This window comes from Fistularia commersonii, chromosome 31 (genome assembly GCF_037954325.1).
Source record: "Fistularia commersonii isolate RoL2024-O1a breed Wild chromosome 31, RoL_Fcom_v1.0, whole genome shotgun sequence".
NCBI lineage: Eukaryota > Metazoa > Chordata > Actinopteri > Syngnathiformes > Fistulariidae > Fistularia > Fistularia commersonii.
Window position 1 is genome coordinate 11,804,456 of NC_141314.1, and position 20,180 is coordinate 11,824,635.

The window sequence follows — 20,180 nt, forward strand, 5'->3', positions numbered from 1 at the left end:
GTCTAGATCAGGGTGGGCAAACTACGGCCCGCGGGGCCTCATCCGGACAGTTGGTCCTTTTAATCCGGCCCGCCAAAGATCGGTAGAGAATTGACCCTTGATGTGAACGATTGAGCTCCAACATTCATTGATCCAGTCAATCAAACAGGAGATTATTTCATTTTTGGAGCTACTTGAGAACATTTGAATTTTCCTGACTGAGCTGAACAGCACAGATTGTCTTTGTGATGCAGCCTTTACTGTGGACACACTGACTCCCATGAAGGAGCTGCACGTGACGCTGCAGGGGACAAACCGGTTGGTCAGAGCCTTCAGAACCAAGCTGGTTGGTCTTTCAAAGCAGATGTCAGACGACGTTCAGACACACGTCGGACGAGTCTGACACGTGCTGTTAACGAATGTGTTTTGGGTTTTTTTTTTATAAATATATCGTATCTCGTTCTGACCCGACCCGTCTGTCGAGTTTAAAAGTCATGCGGCCCCTGGGCCAAAAAGTTTGCCCCCCCCGGTCTAGATCCTGTTGAAGTGACCTTCGGTCTTCATCCCGATTGAATTGACGTGTTGTCTCCATCCCGCTGTGGATGTTCATCCCGGTCGGACGGATCCTGTAAGATGAGTTTTCCGTCCGGTTGCCGTGTGGGCGCGGAGGCGGTCTTCTCAGGCGAGGTGTGTTTGACCCCCAGGTTGACGCCGCTGCGCTACGACCAGCGGGACCGCATCACCCACCTGGGCGAGCTGCAGTACGGCGTGGACGAGGACGGCTTCCTCCGGCAGCGGGCCAACGACCTGTTCGACTACAACTCCAACGGGCTGCTGACGCGGGTCTTCAACAGGGTGACGGAGCGCAGCGTGTGGTACCGATACGACGGGCTGGGCCGGCGCGTGGCCACCAAGAGCAGCCAGGGCGACCAGCTGCAGTTCTTCTACGCCGACCTGTCCCATCCCACCCGGGTCAGCCACCTGTACAACCACAGCAGCAACCTGATCACCTCGCTGTACTACGACCTGCAGGGCCACCTCATCGCCATGGAGCTGAGCAGCAGCGAGGAGTACTACGTGGCCTGCGACAGCGTCGGGACGCCGCGGGCGGTTTTCTCCAGCAAGGGCCGCCTGGTCAAGGAGATCCTCTACACCCCCTACGGCGAGGTCTACCAGGACACCAACCCCGACTTCCAGCTCGTCATCGGCTTCCACGGAGGCCTCTACGACCCCCTGACCCGCCTGGTGCACCTGGGCAGGCGGGACTACGACACGCTGGCCGGCCGATGGACGTCGCCCAATCACGAGCTGTGGGCGGAGCTCAGCAAGGAGCCCAAGCCCTTCAACCTGTACGCCTTCAAGAACAACTGCCCCGTGGGGAGAGTGGAGGAAGTCACCCAGTTCACCACGGGTGAGCCTCGCCCGTCGCTTCGCTTCCGGCTCGCCCTCGCACCTCCGGAGGAAACATCGGGCGTGAAGCCGAGCCGAGCCGGCTCCACCTCAGAGAGCCCGCACCTGTAGAGAGAGACGTGAAAAACAAAACGTCGTGACAAACAGGAAGGACGGCGCCGCCTCTGACCGCCACGTTTTCCGCCGGCCGGGCCGATGCGTTCCGTCCCCTCCCGTCCGTCAGGAAGACGCCGACGCGAGCTCAGCCCGGGGAAGGGATAGAATAGCGGAGCGGGGGGATGAACGCAGGATGTCGGCGGAGGCGTGTGTCCTTCTTTTTAATGGGACATTCATTTGGCCTGTCACGTCTCGGTGCTGCAGGATTGTTTATCGGCAGGGAAAGTGTTTGCGGAGCGTCTCTGCCGCTTATTATGCTCATATATTGTCTTATTTCCTCCACAACTTGTTTCATTGGCCTTATGACTTTTGGTGTATATTGCAGGCAGTATACACATTATATTCTCATATATCTCTTTTTTCCCTCCCCTGCACAATTTTCTCTTGTTCCGCATGTGTGTGTGTGTGTGTGTGTGTGTGCGTGTGCTTGCGTGTGCTTGTGTGTGTGTGTGTGTGTGTGTGTGTGCAGACATCGGCCGCTGGTTGCAGCTCTTCGGCTTCCAGATGCATAACGTTGTCCCGGGGTTCCCCAAGCCGGAGACGGGCAGCACGGAGCAGACCTATGAGCTGATGAAGACCCAGACCAAGACCCAGGACTGGGACTCCAGCAAGGTGAGCTCCTCAGCCGTGGCCTCGCACTCGGAGACGCCGTCGAACGTGGAGAAGGACGCAGCGGTCCACCTTCCTCGGGGACGATGGTCACGTCAGACAGCCATTGTTTCAGTCAAGTCAGGTTTTATTGATATAGATTTTATTCATAAAGCTCCAAATCCCGACCCGGTGGTCTGATGACACTTCAGACGTAGAGCAGGTCTGGACTGGAGGATGATCTTCAGAAACCCGACTCGGTCCCAGGAGCCAGAGCTTGCTGGGGAAACGCTGCCTCTTCCCGGGCGGATCCTTCTGCCTCGACCGCTGGGGACCGAGAGGGCGCTAGGAAGCAGGTGTGCGACGGGTTAGAGATTTGAACGCCGATACTCGCCGCCCCTCTAATCCAAGAGGACTTCGGTTCCTCGGCAGGCTCTCCGGATCTCCGGAGCTCGGATGAGACCTTTGCAAAAAGGCCGACATCTCAAGCGCCGGTTGTGGCCCCTCCGCTGCGACAAACCAACACTCCTTGTCTTCGGCACGAGCTTCTCTACCTTCGTCTAATCCTTCGAAGAATTCTTCTCCTTTCGGAATAAAGGAGACGAAGACCTTCTAATGGACCCCATGGACAAACATCTCCCCGTCTGTTGAGGGACTCTGTCTTTAGCGATCTTGTAGAGGATCATTTCCTCCCGGTCCTGCTTTATGGACGTATCGTAGAAGCAGATCTGGCGCCCGCCGGTGACCGAAGGACCAAACGAACAGCGATTGGAAAGCGGATGCTCTCTGGGGGTCGTTACTCTGGAGATACCCGTCCACCGCTGTCCCAGTGTGAGTCCATGGAGGAGACTCTAGTCCAAAGTAAAACCTCCTTTCTCACTGCAGGAACCTTCTGAAGCTCCTAACACCTTTTCCAGAATGAGACGGTTTCCTCTCGCGTTCACGAAGCAGAGGAGCCCGGGACGATGGGCCTTCATCTGCTGGAACCATCTCGGCTCCTACGCCGAGGCGGCGTCTTGTTGTGGTTCCATTGGACCTCATAGCCGCATGGTGATTGGTGGAACTCATAAGCCCCGCCCATTAGCTGATACTTCTTGCAGTGCACCTTTTTTGAACCCTATCCTGGCCACTGGTCAGAAGCAGCGAGACGAGAAGCCTTAAAGAGGTCCGAGCTCTTCTGGGCCGCTACGTGTCAGAGGAACATCTGCATTTGACCAGAATAAGTGTGTTCGCTAACGGCTAACGGGGTTCTTCACCCGGCGAAGCGGTGCGGGGGAGAAGATACTAACTCGTCCGCCTCTCGACGGTCCGCGGTTAATATCCCGCGAACGCTGCGGCAGCTTCCACCTCCATGGCGTCCGTGTCATCTTCTTCTTCTGCTCCGGTTTGTTTCTTAGTGTGGAGCCGAAGGTTCGGGTCACAGCGGTCCCTAGCGGGGTCCCTCACCGCCCACAGGACTGCAGGTTCAGAAGGTTCCCCCGGAGGAGGCTGTTTCCTGGAACCGGGTTCCTAGAACTTCCCTGTCTAAAAGCGCCTCTCGCCTCTCAGCCAGTGCCCGGTCGTCCCGGTGAAACATCGGATTCGGTTTATACAGCGTACGGTTCAGCACGCCTGCATCCTGACCGGATTCTCCACCCCAAACCTTCTTAGAAGGTCTACATCCAGGGCATGGCAGATAAGTCTGGGAAGAAGGCTGCCGAATGCTGCTGGAAGCTGTTCTGAGAAGCTCGCATCATCTCGAGATTATTGCGGGGTTTCCGTACGGGCCGACCGAAGTCTTAATCACTAGATTTACTGCTCCTCTACCGCGCGATCGATAAGCGCACCTCAGGGTTTTATTAGGACCTCGCCGCCTTCACCGATATCATTAACTGGAACGGGAAGCACCGACTGCCAGTTCCTGCAAGCACCTCACTGCTTCTTCCCTCCCCCACCGGATCCGAGGGTCGCTAAGGGTCGTTGGAGGAGGCGGTCGGGACGAGACCCGGGGCCGAGGGCGTCAGAGAGGGGAGTGAGCGAGCGGCGAGCGGCGAGCGGCGAGCGGCGAGCAGCGAGCAGCGTCCGCTCCAGGCAGCGCGTCGGGGGGCGGGGCGTCGGAGCCGCCGCCGACCGGCGTCCGCTAACCCGGACTCTTCTGCTTCTGCCCAGGTGGTGCTGGGGATCCAGTGCGAGCTGCGGCGGCAGCTGAGGAGCTTCATCTCCCTGGAGCGGCTGCCGCTGGTGTCCCGGCCCGTGGGCGCCACGGGCCCGCGGCCGGCCGGCCCGCCCCCCTTCGGGACCCGGCCCTCCCTCCTGGGCCCGAGCATCCGCTTCGCGGTGTCCCGCGGCCGGGTCAGCGCCGAGGTCATCGGCGTGGCCAGCGAGGACAGCCGGCGCGTGGCGGCCATTTTGAACGGCGCCGTCCACCTGAGGGGGCTGAGCTTCACGGTGAACGGCTGCGACACCCACCACTTCCTGCAGTCCCGGCCCATCGAGGACGACCTGGCCCTGGGGCTGGGGGTCGGCGGGCGCGTCCTGGAGAGCGGCGTCAACGTGAGCGTGTCCCAGATGAGCGCCACGGTCAACGGCAGGACTCGGCGCTTCGCGGACATCACCCTCCAGCAGGGGGCGCTGTGCCTGTGCGTGCGCTACGGCGGCAGCGAGGAGGAGGAGCGGGGGAGGGTGCGGGAGGAGGCCAGGAAGCGGGCGGTGGACGGCGCCTGGGAGAGGGAGCGCAAGAGGGTGGATTCGGGGGACGGCGGGAGCCGGGCCTGGAGCGAGGCGGAGAAGCAGCAGCTGCTGTCCGGAGGACGCGTCCAGGGCTACGACGGCTTCTACTCGCTGCCCGCCGAGCAGCAGCCCGAGCTGTCCGACTGCCCCGCCAACATCCACTTCATGACTCTGAGCGAGGCGGGGGGCAGGTAACAGAGACACGCCCGCGGCCCCCCCACGCCACCAAAGACTGCCTGTTTCTACTCCACTCGGATTTGTTCTACCGTTTGTACACCGCGCCGGAAAACAAGAGGACGAGGACGAGGACGAGGACGAGGACGAGCGCAGCGACGGAGGGGGAAAGAGAATATTTCCAAATGCCTTTAATTGTGACAGAATGATGGTATTTTATTATTATCGTCCGGTTTCTTCGATTTCTAACAGTGGCACAAGCAGTGTGGTTTGGCTGTGGCTTCGCTTTTTGTATCCCGCCGACCGGACGGGCCGGCCGGACGGCGCCCGCCGCCTCCGCGCCGCTCGTCGTCCTCCGGCCGAGGCTCGCGGGGGGGCATCCGGAAGCCTCCGGTCGCCAGCCGCGTCACGGTTTACCTCGGATATACTATCGTTTACATATTGTGTAAGAGAGGCCTTGTCGACTCTGACGCCCCCCTTTAGAGAAGGAAGCCCCGCCCCCGGCGTGCTCCAACAGTAGTCTGTGCGAGTGTGTGTACTCAATCAAGAATGTACATAGCCAGTGCTTTCACACTGAAAAAAAAAGTGCTCAACTGGAAGTTCTGTTGTTCATAAGTACGTGTCGGTATCGTTAATCAATAGATTACAGTTACATTTTTGCAGAGGCTCCTACGTGGCTCTGGTAAAGTATTCTCGCTGGAAGATCTGAATTTATTGGGTTTCAAAGCTGATTAAAGTTATTATGTGTCAATTATCACATTCCTCGCTGGGAGTTTATAGGCGTTATTGCTTATTATTCCCCCCCCGGCGTCTTCTTCCTCCTTCCCCGCGTTTGTTGTTCGCTCTTTGTTCTCCTTCCCGGGAGTTTGTAACTCTGTAAATCTGTGCCGTCATTTCGTCTCGCTCTGAGTTATGCATGAGAAAACCTGCGTCTGCCACATGAGAGGAGGAGGAGGGCGAGGAAGAGGGGGAGGAAGAAGGCTGCGCCCAGGAAGGGAAAAAGAAATGTGACAGCTGAGGCTCGGCGAGTGGGTGTCGGGTGCAGGAGGGGCGGGACCCGCGGTTGGCGGCGCCGTTCTCCGCAGCCCGTCGCCGTTCGTTAGGAGCTGCCAATCAGACGACATGAGAGCCGTTCCGCCCCCTCCTCCCCCTCCTCCTCCCCCTCCTCCTCCTCCTCCTCCTCCTGCTTCTCCTCCAACCCAAAAAAAGTTAAGAAAGTAAAGAAGTTATTTTTTTAATGTAGCATTCACACATCCCCCCCCCAGCCTCCCTCCGCCATCTGCCCACCATTAATTGTTTGTGTTGGTCTCCTGGGCCGCCCGTGACAGAAGCCGGCGCTGCATATGTTCTGACGGCGAGCAGGTGATCTGCATCCCCGGCCGCCGCTCCGCCGCACGGCTGCGACGCGCAGCCCCTTCCGCGCCATATGCTCCGCTACATCCTGTCCGGCCTCGTTCTCGGCGCACAGAAGATGGAGAGTCCGGTTGCTAGGAGACGGCCGCACTGAGGAATCGACCGAGCTGAACGGATGCTCCCTCGCTCAGGCAGCACCATCTCCACTCCCCTGTGTCACGTTGACTTCTTGCATCATGTGTGTCAGACTGTGTGTGTGTGTGTGTGTGTGTGTGTGTGTGTGTGTGATGGTTACATCTTTTCACGTCCCCACCAGCGTGTCCGTGTTGCGGCAGAGCCGGGGCTTCACCCTGCTCAGTGCCGGGAGCGTCGGACTCGGTCCCCAGGAGACGAGGCGTTCGGGGAGCGCTGGGAATCACCGGCGCCAACAAAGCGGCTCGTAAAAGACGATTTGAATTTTTGTGTTTGTCGACTGAGAGAGAAATGTATGACGCGAAGGTGCCGGGCGTGTCCGAGGGCCCGACCACTCGTAGCCGGGACCGGCCGGTCACGGCTTCTTGCCCCTGGTCTGGAGAGCGGGCGGCTGCGGGATCCTCGGGGCCTCCGCCGGCCTCGGGGCCCGGAGCCGGGCGGCCACCGGGTGGAGCAGGGGGATGGCCAGACCCATGTGGGGCTGCTGGTAGGCCGATATCAGGTTCTCGATTTTGCGGAAATATCGTCTGCTCTCACCGGGAGTGGTCTAGAAGACAGGAGAAGAAGAAGAAGAAGAAGAAGAAGAAGAAGAGGAGGCATAATCTTCATCACCCCCCTGCATGCAGACCCAGGCCGCTGACGGACAACACACACCCCGATGGAGGAAACACCAGAGGTTCGGGAGCGACGCCAGGAGGAGCCGGGCCGCCGAGGCCGATCCTCCCCCGGAATAACCGACGGCGTTTATTATGGGATGCATGGCCGGCACCCCGGGCTCTCTGAGCCGCGGGATCTCCGGGCCCGCCCCCTTCCGCGACTCTTACAAATACGAACGACGCGCTTTCGTTTTGTTTTGTCAGATTTCCACCTCCGCGTGGGTGGAGGCGTGTTCGTGCTCCCGCCGTCTGACAGCGGCGTCTCCGGCGGCGCCACCTCTGCTCCATAGGACGTTTCATTATGGTGACTGATATCTCACATGAATAATGGAAAGTGTTATCCGGCTCGGCCGAGCGGCGCCTACAATTCAGCCCTCATCCCGTGCGTTTGACTGGCGCCGGGGGTGGAGACGACGGAGGGTGAAGCGCAGTCGCCACGGCCTCCAGCCCGCCGTCACCCGGACAACCGGACGCCCGGACATCAGAAATGCAGGCAGTATTGCGTGGCGGCGAAGCCGTGGCCTCTCCGCACATGTTTGCAGTCTTACCTCTGCGTACCACGAGCCGCCGCTGTTCCTGTGCAGCCTGTAGGTGTACACGTACCCTTCGCATCTGCCAACACACACACACACACACACACACACAACTCCGATCCTCAGTCATTTCACTTCAACAAAATAGTGCTTGTTGCTGTCACGGCCCCTCCGGGCCCCTCTGGGCCCCTCTGGGCCCCCGCACCCCCCCGCACCCCCCCGCACCCCGTAGCCAATAACATCCCGTATCTCGGAGGAAATGTGCGGTTTGGCCTCGCCGGCCGTCCCGCATGTGTTTCTTAAATGTGAGAGGATGAATGAGGTCCACGGGTGTGATGGGGAGCTCTGCAGGTACTCACAGCACGCACAGGCAGGCCACGCCGGGCACAGAATCGCTGTCGCGGAGCAGATAGCAGCCCTGCCGGCCGTCCTGCGCCAGCCGCCGCTCCGTCTCCTCCTTGCCGATGGGCCCGTGGTAGACCGGCAGGTTCTCCATCCTCCTGCGGCCGCCAGCCGGGGCGACGGACGGGACGCCGGCCCGGACCACCGATTCCGGATGATTCTCAGCTACGCTCGGGAGATGCTTCGGAGCGAGGCTCTCCTTGCCGTTCCTCTTTCACCTCTAACCTTCTTGCCTCTCTCTCTCTCTCTCTCTCTGCACCCGTGTGCCGTGAGGCCTGGAGGCGTGCAGGAAGTCTTTCTGCTTTTTTGTGACAGGAAACACCTTCCGTTATCTTAACCGACTTCTTTCACAACAAAAAGCAAAAAGAAAGGTTTGATTTTTGCGCCGTGGGTTCAGGTTCCTGGTCCAGGGCCGACGGTCCGTGTCTCCAGCTTCTCCAGGGCGCTGCTGATGTTTTGCCAGCATCAGATTTTTCAAAAGGCAATGACATGGAGCTTCAACATTATAAGAAATTCAAACAAAATTGAATACATTTTTATATATATATATATATTCTATACTTTTTCTTTCTGAAATACACTGTAATTACTGATGTATATATTTTCTTTTGTTATATTTTTATTGTGTTTATATATATTTATTTAAATGTATTTACTTCCATTTTTATCCATTTCTATATTTTAAATCTATTTTCAAATAAGGTTATTCTTTAACTTTAACCGGGTTGCTTGAAAAAATAGGAAAATAAAATGATGAAACGGGCAGGACGGAAGGAAAATCAGCCCAAGAAAACTCAGAAAGAAGTGGAAGATAAACTGACGCTCCTGAGTTTGTGAGAAAATACAATCTAGAAATGTAGCATAGGAGCATCGGATGAACTCAGATTTAAGAAAAGCTTTATTTATCGGCTCTGGATTTGTGCGTGCGCGTGTCCGTGTGTTTGTGTCAGATGTGTGTGTGTAATATTTACCTTGATTTTCTTTTCGTCTCCCTCCTTCATAGATAGATAGATAGATAGAAAATGTCTATTTCGGATCCAGATGTGTCAGGTTGCACGTTAAAGATAAACAAATGAATTAGTAGACTATACGTGTGTATAAAAACATAGAGAAACATGTGTGCAGTATATCTATATTTGTGTGTGTGTATTTTTGCATATCTACATTCTGTGTGGGGGTGTACATTCATATGTATATGTATATGTATATGTGTATGTACATTCATATGTATATGTGTATATATATGCATATACATGTATAAGGCATAAAGATATGTATATAGACGCAGAAGGAAAGAGAATAGAGTTAGTTAGAGGAGGCTGATTTACTGTGACAACTCCTGAAGGGAAGAGCATATGAATAATCACACACACAGATGTGTGTGTGTGCTACATCCATTTGCAGGGAAAGTAAACGTTTGTCAATTAAAGATGAACAAAAAATACTATTAATAGACTATAAATATAAATACATAAATTACATATGTATACAGTGAATTTTATTATGTATCCAGTATGTATATACATACACACACATATACGTGTGTGTGTGGTGTGTGTGTGTGTGTGTGTGTGTGTGTGTGTGTGTGTGTGTGTGTGTGTGTGTGTGTGCAGCCCCACCGCTCCGTGTTGTGTTGATGAGGTGCTTTGTATTCCAGGTGCACGTCCATTTAAAGGCTGGCTGAAGTGAGAACTCACACTTGTTCATTCAACAGAAACAAACATACATCATTCTTAGAACATATTCTATATTCTCTTATATTTATGTATTATATATCTGTACATGTTGCCTCATGTGCGCTGACCCTTCTCTCAGTTTTTATGTATACATTATACATTACTATTTTTATATGTACATATACATTACTATTCAATATTCAGATCTGTGAGGTGACATGTAATTCAGAGGATGTTAGAGATTAAAGATTAAATAAAGATTAGAGATAACCTAATCAATTATTTGTTTATATATGTATAACATGTATATACACGTATATACGTGTGTGTATATATTAACACATATCTATATATACATGTATATATAAAAACACACATGTATACATACATATATGTAGATAGATAGATAGATAGATAGATAGATAGATAGATAGATAGATAGATAGATAGATAGATAGATAGATAGATAGATAGATAGATAGATAGATAGATAGATAGATAAAGTCTATGAATATTATTCATTAATCTTTAATTTACACACTACTCACTTCAACATCATCTGGGTTAGGGTTAGAAAAGTAGTTGGTAAAACAAATAATTACATATAATTATATTTGTTATTAGTGTCTATATATATATATATATATATATATATATATATATATATATATGTATATCAGGTCTAGATATAGAATGGTAATCACTGAATATATTATGTTTGTTTGTATACACACACATATATATATATATACACACCTGCAAAAATATGCGTGTGTGTGTGTGTATATATATATATTAACTATACATGTATGTATATGTATTGCGTATACACATATAAATGTGTGTGTGTGTGTGTGTTGTGTTTAAGCCTGTGTGTATGTGTGTGTGTGTGTGTGTGTGTGTGTGTGTGCGCCTGTGTGTGTGTGTGCCTGTGTGTGTATGCGTCTGTGTGTGTGTGTATGTGTGCCTGTGTGTATGTATGTGTGTGTGTGTGTGTGTGTGTGTGTGTGTGTGTGTGTGTGTGTGTGTGTGTGTGTATTCATTTCTCTTTACACACTTTTAATGCATTCTCACTTCATCATCCTCTGACATGGATGTGAACTCACAAGTCTAGATACAGTATAGCATAATAGTAATTTGTGAAAAATAAAAATAAATAAAAAATATATATGTACATACATACATATATATATATATACAAAAATACAAATATATGTATGTTTGTTTATATTCATCTATTTTCACACACTTGCATTCTCATGTTATCCTATGAGATGGATGTAAACTCACAGGTCTGGAGCAGAATAGTTGAACATTTATTAGTCCAAAAAAAAAAAATATATATATATATATGTATACCTCCATGTATATATAATATAATATAATATATATATGAATATCAGGCATAGATTTAGAATAGAAACTAGTGAATATGTGTGTATATATACATATATATATATATATATATATATATATACACATAGTCTATGAATCATATTCGTTGATCTGTAATTTTGAAATTCACAACCTCTGAGATGGATGTAACCTTGCATACAGGATAGTAATTAGTGAATGTATATGTACATGTGTGTGTATACACACATACATACATTCATACATATATATATATAACACATATATATATATATATATATAAATAAATGTATGTGTGTGCGTGGGTATTGACACACTTCTTCAAAATTCTCACTTCATCATCTTCATCATCATCATCTTCTGGCAACCGCACAAGTATATGTATATATATATATATAGATACACATGGATATATATATGTATATATAAGTATATGTATATGTATTTATATGTTGACAAATATTCACTAATTATCTATCTATCAATCCGTCCCTCCATCCATCCATCCATCCATCCATCCATCATCCATCCATCCATCCATCCATCCATCATCCATCCATATATGTAAGATGTGCATATGTCACCCTGTGAGGTTTCATCTGTTTCAGGGGATGTTGGGTTGAAAATGTGTGTTGATGAATCCTGTCTTCAGTCTTTCCATGTGCATCTTCTCAGTGGGCCGACAGCTTCTGGAGCACAAAGCCAATCACTGACTAATCGACTTCTCGTTTTTGGAGACGTCACGCGATTAAAGCAAGTAGGCACGAGGAGCTGAGATGTTTCTCCTGACTGTGGTGGGTCCCGATCTCCATGGGTTCCTGTCCCTTCGGACATCAGCCTCCGGCAGGAGGAGGCCGCCGGCACCCAGCCTCAACCATCTGCGGCTCTTCAGCATCATCTAGTGGTGGCGCGCCGACGGTTCCCAGGATCCATCTTGTGTGAGTGGTGCAGACCCGCCCCCCCAGCACCCCCCCAGAGCCCCTCCACGGCCCGACCGGCTCCACAAAGAAGATATGGTTGAAACGCCGGCGTTCACTGGGAACTCCAGAGCAGCTCCTGCCTCTGGAGACGACCAAGATCAAGCCTCATCCTGGAGGCACGTCCTGCAGCACCGACGTACTGGAAGGCTGTGCACGCCCTGTGCTGACACTTCACCTGGACACACACACACACACACACACACACACACACACACACACACACACCCACACACACACACACACACTAGTGTGTGTGTGTGTGTGGGGGGGGGGGGGCAGGCATTGTGCAGCAGGAAATCCCACTTTTGTCCAAATTCTGCAGTTTATTTCTCACATGGGCAAAGAAACACTATGTTTCCATTTCCTTCTCAGGTCTTTACAGAGAATTACAGCTCAGAGGAAGGTGACGATCATAAGACCTGCAGCCCCTCTGGTGGAGAACATCTCCACCTCTTTACTTCATCCGACACGGTGAAAGTACAGTGAGTACTGCGGGCGTGAATGCAGTAAATACCTCCATTTAAGAGTCAGTTGGACAATTCCAAGGCCACCAGACAGAGAAGGCGCACCCTCTAACATCTGCTTCTTGTAAAGAATGAAACTGCAGCGAGCAGAAGGACACGTGTCTCCTCAGCTCAGACGGTTCCTCTTCAGGAAAAGTTCTTATCTTTATCTGAAGCAAACATGGCGGTGTTTCAAGCGCTTCGGTCGCCTTTTTACCGCCGGTATCTGATGACGCTGCTGGGAACCAGCGACCTGAAGGCGTCACCGCCGGTCTGACCGGGACTCCAGACTCCGTGCCGTGTGACCTTCCATGAAGAAGGTCACCTTCAGGTGGTCCCACGATCCGACCCCGCAGACCCGGCTTCGGCCCCCGGTCAGGACCTCAGCGCGCGGAAGCGTGTCGAGGCCTTCATCGGGACGTGCGTTTGTGAGAATCTGCACGATAATTATAATTATGAGGATACAACTTATTACTATGCTTGATTATTATCATGTTATCATTATCATTGATACAACAATTTCGGTCGTCGTAGATAATACCTATTATTATGAAAAAATAAGACTTCTAAAATAATGCTCATAGTAACAGTGACATGCGTAGCCTCATTCCTGTGAACCTGCTGAAATACTTCTCAGCATCTTCTACGGTCTCCTCAGTCCGGAGGACAAACTTCGTATTTGCTGCTCTTTCATCTCCTTCCTTTTTCCAGGAAACTGTTTTGGCTCCTCCTTGAATTCCGGCCCGTTCCGAAACTTCACCCGGGCTCTCTGGCCGGGCGGCGGCTCAAGGGGACGGCGAGGCCCGGCCGGAGGTCTCCACCATGGCCAGGTCCCTCAGGTCGCTGAGTTTCTGCGAGAAGGAGCTGAGCCTGGTGCTGAAGGAGCCCCTGGTGTTGGCGTGCTCCTCCCCGCGGGCCTCCATGCAGGCCCACAGCCCCTTGCTCAGGGCCCCCAGCCGGCCGCGGAAGTGCTTCCCGATGAAGCAGTAGAGCACCGGGTTGACGGCGGAGCTGGAGAAGCCCAGGCAGAGGGTGAGGGGCGTGAGGTTCTGGACGGTCCAGTCCACCGCGCAGCCGTCCAGCCAGCCCTCGCCCTGCAGCAGGGTGAGGAACGTCACGCAGTGGAAGGGGAACCAGCAGAAGAAGAAGGCCAGGACCACGGCAGCGACCGTCCACAGCACCCTCTCCAAGCCCCGGCCCCCCGGGGGCCTCCCCCCGCCCGGGGCCGGGGCCGGGGCCCCGCCGGCCTCCAGGGACCTGAAAGAGGGCGCGCCGGCCGAGCGGGACGACGGCCCCCCGACCGCCAGCAGATGTCGACCGATGGCGCAGTAGCAGCAGGAGATGACCAGCAGGGGCAGGAAGAAGGCCAGGAGCATCTTCATGAGGGTCAGGCCCAGATCCCAGGCGCGGTCGGGGTACAAGATGGCGCAGGCCTCCACGCCCAGGTCCTTCAGGTAGAGCGTGTCCCTCAGGAACAGCGTGGGCGCCGTGCACGCGCACGCCAGCGCCCACACCGACGCGCAGGTCAGGCGGGCGCGTTTGGGGTCTCGTGCGCTTTGAGAGCGCAGAGGGTGCACGATGGCCAGGTAGCGGTCCACGCTCATGCACGTGATGAAGAAGATGGAGGCGTAGAGGTTGAGGTTGTGCAGGGCGCCGCAGAGCTTGCAGGCGGCGCGGCCGAAGGGCCAGCTGTAGCCCCTGGAGTAGTAGACGGCCCACAGCGGCAGCGACAGTAGGAACAGCAGGTCCGACACGCACAGGTTCAGCATGAAGGTGTTGGCCACCGTCCTCCTGGAGGAGCCCGCCTGGGCCAGCACACACACCGCCAGCGCGTTGGCCAGGACGCCCAGCCCGCAGATGACGCTGTAGACGGAGGGGATGACGACGGCCATCGGCACCGAGGGCCAGTCGGCGCAGAGCGATGCGTTCAGGACCGGCCCCGCTGCGGGAAAGGCCGGCGCCGTCGCGTTGAGCCGGACGGCCATCGTGGAGCGGCGGGCCGACAATTCAATTCCACTTCCCTCTTTTCAGCCTCTCGGGGTCACCTGGCGAGGAGAACACGCTTTAGAACCGGACGCCTTTTATGGAACGGCAGACATTCTTGCGCAACAAGCTCAGCCTCTGGCTCCCGAGCTCCAGGGCTCCGGGGCTCCGGGGCTCCGGGGCTCCGGGGCTCCGGGGCTCCAGGGGTCTGGAGCTCCTGGGGTCTGGAGCTCCTGAGATCCTGGGGTCTGGAACCCTGGAGCTACGGGACTCCAGGGTTCCAGGGCTCCAGGGCTCCCGGGCTACAACACCACCTCAACGCACAAACAGCACATCTCACAAGGGGCCGCTCATGAAGAACACGCCGACGGGTCCCCGACGTCTCTGCCCGCCTCACATTTCCCAGAAACATGACTTTACACTCTCTCACGGTCACAGACAGGAAACCCCCGAAGGCACGAGATGAGCCTCGTCCGGTTTCGCTTTCCTCCCGCCGTCGAGGATCGCGAAGTCCTACCTTAGCCGAGTTCCTCCTGCTCGCCCTCACGGCCGCGTCCGGCTGAAGTCCATCCCCGGCAGGCGCTCGTTGCCCCTCGGCCGGCAGAGTGCACGTCCGGCCCCGAGGACCATCTCTGAGTCTGTGCACGGGGAGGAGGGGGAGCTCCGAGGGATCAGAGGGTCTCCAAGCCCCGTGACTCCCCGGCCTGTTGCACAACAGGGAAGGTGCGTGCACGTCTCACACACTTTCACCATGAGCGGGAGGGCTGGACTTTACCTGGACACATGCCAGAACACACACACACACACACACACACACACACACAATAAGAAAATAGAAGGGGGGGTGGAATGACAGCCCAGATCCCTCCCCTCCTCACCGCTTCCCTCCAGAAAGGCCCAAACTTGGAGAATCAAGACAAGATGTTGGACCTGCGGCTTCGGCTCCGGACACCTTGCCCTCCTCGGCGGACGCTGGACGGGCTCAGGAGACTCTGGAGACCAGCAGGGCCTCCTTCTCTCTGCCCGCGGTCACACAAGCCATGGGAAATATTTACTCTGTCTCAAAGGAAGTGGGGAGCGCAACTCGGGGGGGGGGGGACGGGACGGGATGGGGGGGCACAGTAAGGAAGATGAACGAGGAGGAGGACCAGCTGATTCTGCAGGGAGGCAACCAAACAAAGGAAGGAGAGGAGATAGAGAGAGAGAGGGAGTGGAGAAAGAGAGTGGAGAAAGAGAGTGGAGAAAGAGAGTGGAGATCCCCTCCAGTGGTTTTTCATTAAAGCCCTGGTGAAAGTTAATGAAGGAAGCGCTCAAAGCAGGGGGATGGATAGCTTGGCCCGTGTGTGTGTGTGTGTGTGTGTGTGTGTGGTGTTTGTGGTGTTTGCTCCCGCTCTCATCAGGCGTGATGTTCGCGGCGTGGGCCCTGTTTACACGCGTGTGGTGACATGAGCGCTGGTCTCCATGGATGTCGGTCAGGCGGCGCAGGAGGTCCGGGTCCTGGAGGCCCCGCTGAAGGTCTGGGTTTGTCACCTTTGCGCAGGACATCAGATCTCAGGAATGCCGTGTCTCTCTAAGGCCGCTGAGGCTCGGCCTCCAAAAAAAAAGGCATTTCATAACACGACGTTCCCCCTCCGGCATGCGGGGAATGCACAGTTGCTCTCCCTTCTCACACAAACAGACCTCGGTGGCCCTCGGACGTGACGCGCAATAACTCAAATCAGAAGTTTATGGCGTCCGGCGGCAGAAGGCTTCCTGTGTGAGTCCAGGCTCCGCTACCCGTATCCTGCCTCTAAATCCGGCTCGGTTATTCCAGGATCTGCGCTTCCCCCCGAATTTGCACATCAAACGTTCCTCCAGAGTGTTTAATGGTTGCCGGACGCCAATTATGTCGGGAAAAACAAATGAAAGCCCTTAAAACGCCACCATTACGTGAACACGACAAACGCGTTCATGTTCTTCCAAGTTCAGCTTGAAGGCCGGCGGCCGCGTCCGATCGGCAGAGCGCATGGAGAACTTCCAGAGGAGAGGAGGTCCTGGCTGCAGAGCCACAGAGAGACAGGAACTCCCTGGAGAAAGGCAGGAGAATGATAACGGATAGGAAGACCACGATCTTCTCTGCAGAACCTGGGATCAAACGGTCACGTTGGAGTCATAGACACCAGGACACGCCTGAGATGTACCTTATTGACCCCAGGATCGGGATATTCTTCAAAGGTGGGCGCTCGGCGTGGCCCCGGAACCCACCGCCCTGAGATTTAGGGCGTTCGGTTCTTCCGACTGAGCTCGACGCCGACGTCGAGCGAACCGGCCTTTTTTTGCTGTTTTTCAAGCAGGTAGAAGGTGAGAGGACAGAGATGGAGAGCAGGAGAGGGATGGACACTGAAGGAACATCTCCTCCGGGTTGCAGACCCGCGGACAGGATTGGTTTCCGGATCTGAGACGATCGGCTGCCGTTCGGCGCCCGAGTCCGTCCTCGAACCCGATTTTCAAGAATTCAGACCTTCCCATCCGGCAAAGTCTGGTTAGCGTTAGCCTAGCCGCGCGTGACGCTGCCACAGGCTACCTCTGCTGAGGGGCATCACATGACGCTCCTCCTCCCCCGTCCTCATCCTGATCACACCTCATATCTGGCCTCTAATTGGTCAGATTCCCAGGGGGCGGGGCTTGATCGCCCGCAGCGTCTCACCAGGCCTTCGTCATTGTTGATTAAAGTTATTGTTGTACGGCATCAGATATTAGCATGTAGCTGTTGGCAGCACCGGGATCATCAGACCCTCATCCATCTCTCTCTCTCCATCCTCCCCCCCCCCCCCCCCCCCCCCCCCCGGCCGAGGCAGAAGGCCGCTCACATTGAGCTGGGATCCGTCTGAGGCGAAGGCGGCGTTCCCTCGGCGCCGTGTCCGAGCGCCGGCTCCACGGCCAAGGCTGTTTTTGTGTTGTGATCTTGAAGAGTGGTCCAGACCCGCTCCACGTGGCACGGGTCCTCCGACAGCTGGGTCCAGATTTGGACCTTTAGACATGTAACGAGAACCAGAATCTGACCGGACTTATTTCTAGGTCAGGCGGAGGTTGGCCGGGCGTCCCGGACGTCGAACCTGGAGTCCGGCGCCGTCGGTTCCCGTCCTGCGGTCTGGATTCCGGAAGCCTCCGCGCCTCTCCGGCGACCTTCACGTCCGTTCTCGTGTGAGGGCGGATCCAGAGGAACCGGCCGCCCCAGTTTGCTGCGAGTCCTCCCGCTCGGCCGACCGGCTCATCAGAACCAGGTGCTGAACAGATGATCTCCGGGAACACGGAGAACAGGCCGGATCATGAGCTGTTGCCATGGCGTCCAGCTCCCCCGCCCGTCTGCTAGATCTTTGAGGAAACCTTTAAACATTGCACAAGCTTCTACTTTCACTCTGCTCTCATGGAGCTGTGTGTGTGTGTGTGTGTGTGTGTGTGTGTGTTTCCCTGACCTTTGCCCGCCCTGGTGGGGGCGGTTGATGATCAGCGGCTCTGGAAGCAGATACTTTCCCTCCTGTGTGCCGGCTGGATTCAGGCGAGCGAGGGCAGTGGTCCTGTGTCGTCGGCGTGATGCTGGAACTGTGGGGGGGATAAACAGTTCCCACACACTGATTCTGTGTGTGTGTGTTCATCTGATCAGCCAGACCCAGTGATTCAGTTACCAGCAGCAGATAAGGAGGGCAGAGGAGCCGCGGCTGCACATCAAATCTCCCAGCCAATTATTCCCGCTCTTGATTAGCGCCTTCGTTATTGTCGGCGCGTCAAAACTCCCTTTTTTTTCTTCCCCGGCGCTCAAAATCATTTATTGTTTTCTGTTTGTTTGTCCCGAGCGCTGGATGTTATCGGGCGGCGCTGGAATGCGTGCCGAGGAGTAAACAAACTACCAGCAAACTGTCTGTTCGTGTGTGTGTGTGTGTGTGTGTGTGTGTGTGTGTGTGGATTAACCAATGCCCTTTGAAACTGCTTATATAATGTTGTTTATAGGACTGCTGATAAACGTGCAGAGTGTTTACCCCGGTTGGGGGGCTCCCCCGCCGCCGGACCCTGGGAAGATGGCTGCCGCGGGCTGTGACCCTCACGGTCCCCGTGGAAACCGTGGCTCGGGGGTGAAAGGTCAGGGGTCAGGAGTGGAGAACCCTGCTTCCTCCACGCAACAACCTCTGGACCGCATGACCCCGGTCCACTGGAAGTTCTCAGAGCACAATCATGTGGGACCCCGGACGGCGGGGGGGGCGGACAGCCCCGGCTTATGGACTCAAGATGTCCTGCGAGAAGACGAGATGTTCCGGCTCGAGTCTCTGCGCGGAGCTTCTGGTGCCTCCGAGGCTGGAGGTCCAGGGTTTGTTTGCTCTTCGTCAAACACTGAGGAGGGATTTCAGATAGTCAGTCCACCAGCAACGCCTGCTAAACCTGTCAGCGCAGGAAGATGTCCAGCAGTCCATCTCACACACACACACACACACACACACACACACACACACACACACACACACACACACACACACACACACTGCAGTGAGAGTTGTCGGGGTCGTTGTCGGGCCGTGGACGACCTCAGCGGGGGTTTATGGGCCCTCCGGGGGGCAATAAACAACCCGAACAGTAAAGACGGCGGCAGATAAGCTGGTCCTGCGTTGAGGTGAACACAAAGATGGAGCTCAAAGCTCGGGACGTCCCCCGGCAGAAGGTCCTCAGCTTAGCTTAGCTCGGCTAAATGCGTCAATGCATCCAGAAACAAGAGGCGAGAACAGGGCCGAGGCTCCTGAGGAAGCCGTGTACGTCCGCAAGCGAGTTCCTCCTGTTGTCCCTTGGACAGCTGTGCGGGCCGGCGTCAGAACTTTGTTTCCTCGGACAGGAAACGCCACCTGAAAGCAGCACGAGAAAGCATCGCCCAAAAAGCATCGCCCAGAAAGCATCGCCCAGAAAGCATCGCCTATGAAACCACAGCGGCGCCCCGGAGTCCAGATGTGCTGGAAATTGCAATTTCTAAGGAAATGATTCTTCATACTTTTGGAACGACACATTCTAGTGTGACGAAAACACTAAGTTTGTGTCGAAATCTTCCCGTCGTGGCAACTGGACGTGAATTTCTTCACTTGAAGACGTTTCATCCCTCATCCCAGAGGCTTCTTCAGTTACTGACCCGTGGGGAGTTTTCAATATGACTGCCAGGCTTTTGGGCGGCTCCAGGTTCCGGTGGCTTGTTGTGGAAGTGGAAGAGTTGATGTGCAGAAGGTCTGAGGAGGTCGCTACGCTACGCTACGCTACGCTACGCTAATGGGGGTGTCTTTCGTCAGAACTAAAGAGCAACTTAGTGGGATGACCTGGACTGTAATGTGAAATGGTAAAGCTAAACAAAGGAGTGAACCCTGTTGGATCACATGACCTGAGGTACAGGAGGACATTGCCAGGGCTGCCTCTGATGGTGGGTCTTTCCTGGTTGTTTGGAGGGTGCAGAAGGTCCTGGTCCGTCCTGGCATTGATCCCGGTACGGCGCTGTACGTTTGTG

General features: G+C 54.4%; 3 protein-coding genes across 4 annotated transcripts in view; 1 reads left to right on the forward strand and 2 right to left on the reverse strand.

Annotated features, from left to right (window-relative positions):
- tenm1 (teneurin transmembrane protein 1) overlaps positions 1-5,770 on the forward strand; it is a 203,657-nt gene extending 197,887 nt beyond the window's left edge. For both annotated transcript variants that reach the window (XM_086178716.1, XM_086178717.1), the window contains exons 36-38: positions 684-1,390; positions 2,015-2,157; positions 4,282-5,770. In XM_086178716.1, coding sequence (XP_086034842.1) covers positions 684-1,390; positions 2,015-2,157; positions 4,282-5,037 — 1,606 coding nt within the window. In that variant the 3' untranslated portion in view covers positions 5,038-5,770. The remainder of the gene's footprint in view (positions 1-683; positions 1,391-2,014; positions 2,158-4,281) is intronic.
- Positions 5,771-6,782: 1,012 nt separating this feature from the next.
- On the reverse strand, positions 6,783-8,386 carry sh2d1aa (SH2 domain containing 1A duplicate a). The gene is made up of 3 exons (XM_086178718.1): positions 8,110-8,386; positions 7,766-7,829; positions 6,783-7,108 (listed from the first exon to the last, which is right to left on the reverse strand). Exons 1-3 carry the CDS (start codon positions 8,244-8,246, stop codon positions 6,917-6,919), a joined length of 393 nt encoding a protein of 130 aa, XP_086034844.1. The 5' UTR covers positions 8,247-8,386; the 3' UTR covers positions 6,783-6,916.
- Positions 8,387-12,485: 4,099 nt separating this feature from the next.
- Positions 12,486-16,498, reverse strand: agtr2 (angiotensin II receptor, type 2). The gene is made up of 3 exons (XM_086178696.1): positions 15,547-16,498; positions 15,186-15,443; positions 12,486-14,730 (listed from the first exon to the last, which is right to left on the reverse strand). The coding sequence occupies exon 3, from the start codon at positions 14,668-14,670 to the stop codon at positions 13,471-13,473; it is 1,200 nt and encodes a 399-aa protein (XP_086034822.1). The 5' UTR covers positions 14,671-14,730; positions 15,186-15,443; positions 15,547-16,498; the 3' UTR covers positions 12,486-13,470.
- Positions 16,499-20,180: the final 3,682 nt, after the last annotated feature.

Excerpts from the sequence above, each read along its gene's own strand:
- sh2d1aa (XM_086178718.1), bottom strand. The coding sequence starts at position 8,246 with ATGGAGAACCTGCCGGTCTACCACGGGCCCATCGGCAAGGAGGAGACG. Across the intron at positions 7,830-8,109 it reads GTGGCCTGCCTGTGCGTGCT|ATGCGAAGGGTACGTGTACA; the intron begins GTGAGTACCTGC and ends GTGTGTTGGCAG. Across the intron at positions 7,109-7,765 it reads GCGGCTCGTGGTACGCAGAG|ACCACTCCCGGTGAGAGCAG; the intron begins GTAAGACTGCAA and ends CCTGTCTTCTAG.
- agtr2 (XM_086178696.1), bottom strand. The coding sequence starts at position 14,670 with ATGGCCGTCCGGCTCAACGCGACGGCGCCGGCCTTTCCCGCAGCGGGG.